This window comes from Odontesthes bonariensis, chromosome 4, assembly GCF_027942865.1.
Source record: "Odontesthes bonariensis isolate fOdoBon6 chromosome 4, fOdoBon6.hap1, whole genome shotgun sequence".
Classification (NCBI taxonomy): Eukaryota; Metazoa; Chordata; class Actinopteri; order Atheriniformes; family Atherinopsidae; genus Odontesthes; species Odontesthes bonariensis.
The window spans coordinates 4,841,483-4,842,973 of NC_134509.1; the positions used below are offsets into that span (position 1 = coordinate 4,841,483).

At 44.7% G+C, this 1,491-nt stretch overlaps 1 protein-coding gene across 1 annotated transcript; it reads left to right on the plus strand.

Annotated features, from left to right (window-relative positions):
- LOC142379200 (lysozyme g-like) lies at window positions 1-1,491 on the plus strand. The gene is made up of 5 exons (XM_075464340.1): window positions 1-252; window positions 475-552; window positions 679-875; window positions 975-1,125; window positions 1,216-1,491. Exons 1-5 carry the CDS (start codon window positions 249-251, stop codon window positions 1,347-1,349), a joined length of 564 nt encoding a protein of 187 aa, XP_075320455.1. The 5' UTR covers window positions 1-248; the 3' UTR covers window positions 1,350-1,491.

Here is a 1,491-nt window from a genome sequence, read left to right on the forward strand (position 1 = left end):
TCAGACCTAAAAAATGCTGATAAAGGCAGCTGAGAACCACCTTTGTCACAGAGCGAGGAGCAGTTGATTAAATAACAAAACGCTGTCAGAACGAAAGTGAAAACCGGGGAAAATGGGTTTAAATAGTTGAGTGTCGTGTGTTTGCGGCACACTGCTGGCAGGAAGCGCCGTGAGCTTATCTAAGCAGCGAACCTCAACGGAGAAACAGAGCAGCTTCAAGGGAACATCACCCCGAGGAAACGGAAACAATGAGTGGGTAAAACTTGTTACATTGTGGATATAAGTATCTTGTTTTTATTCAGTCAAAAGCTGTACGAGTCAAGTGTTTTTTTTAGCCTGTCGACTTTTCTTTCCAGCTGCAGTTTTATACATAAACACTATTGTGACACTAGTTTATCATGTTCAATGGTTAGTTCCAGTCAGGTCGTCGCACTTTGTGCTAATGTTGGTATCTTTTGACCTAAATTCTCATAGGTTACGGAAACATAATGGCAGTGGAAACTACTGGAGCTTCTCAGCAAACAGCTAACCAGGACCGTCTGGGCACAGCAGGTAAACACCAGCCGAGTCAAGGAACGCACAATAGTCTGTATCTTAAGTGTTTTATGTATGCACTAACAAAGAAATGTTCTTGCATTTCAGGCTAAAACTGTTCTCTGTTATCTCTTTTCTAAATAGGGGTGGGTGCATCACACACAATGGCGAACACAGATGTTGGCAGAATGAGGAAATACGAATCAAAAATCAAAAACGTGGGAAGGAGACATGGAATTGCTCCGTGTCTTATCGCCGCCATCATTTCAAGAGAGTCCAGGGCAGGAAATGCTCTGCAGAATGGCTGGGGGGACCATGGAAACGCCTGGGGACTGATGCAGGTTCTGACACATACAGTGGACCTCGCATCCTATTTGTAGAGCCTTACACCGCAGTATGCGAACAACAGTGTTCACCCCATTTCTGTTCCATTTCTGTAGGTTGATGTTAATCCACGCGGAGGTGGACACACTGCACAGGGTGCGTGGGACAGTGAGGAACATCTCAACCAAGCCACTGGGATCCTTGTTCATTTCATCGGGCGGATCCAAAGCAAATTCCCCGGCTGGACCAGAGAGCAGCAGCTGAAAGGTTTGTTTCACCGAGTACATGAAGTAACACGAGCATCACCTCTCTTTATACTTTTGTCAGCAGCTTTCTCGTTTGTTTTCATTACTGCAGGAGGGATAGCAGCCTACAATATGGGGGATGGAAACGTCCATTCCTATGAAAACGTGGATGCCAACACAACAGGTCGAGACTACTCCAATGATGTTGTTGCTAGGGCTCAGTGGTATGAAAACAATTTTTTTTAACAGCAACAGCTGATGAAAATCTACAAATCACAAAGGCCGCACTTGTGTATCTTGGGTCCAGCTTAAGAAGCATGTAACAGTCATTAACATGTGCAACAGATGTACATCTGAAAACCACAAAATAAACGCTCGTTTCCCTGTG

What these genes read in the sequence shown, in the direction of transcription:
- LOC142379200 (XM_075464340.1), top strand. An exon ending in ACGCCTGGGGACTGATGCAG is followed by an intron (nt 876 to 974) that starts GTTCTGACACAT and finishes CCATTTCTGTAG; the next exon opens with GTTGATGTTAATCCACGCGG. An exon ending in CAGAGAGCAGCAGCTGAAAG is followed by an intron (nt 1,126 to 1,215) that starts GTTTGTTTCACC and finishes TCATTACTGCAG; the next exon opens with GAGGGATAGCAGCCTACAAT.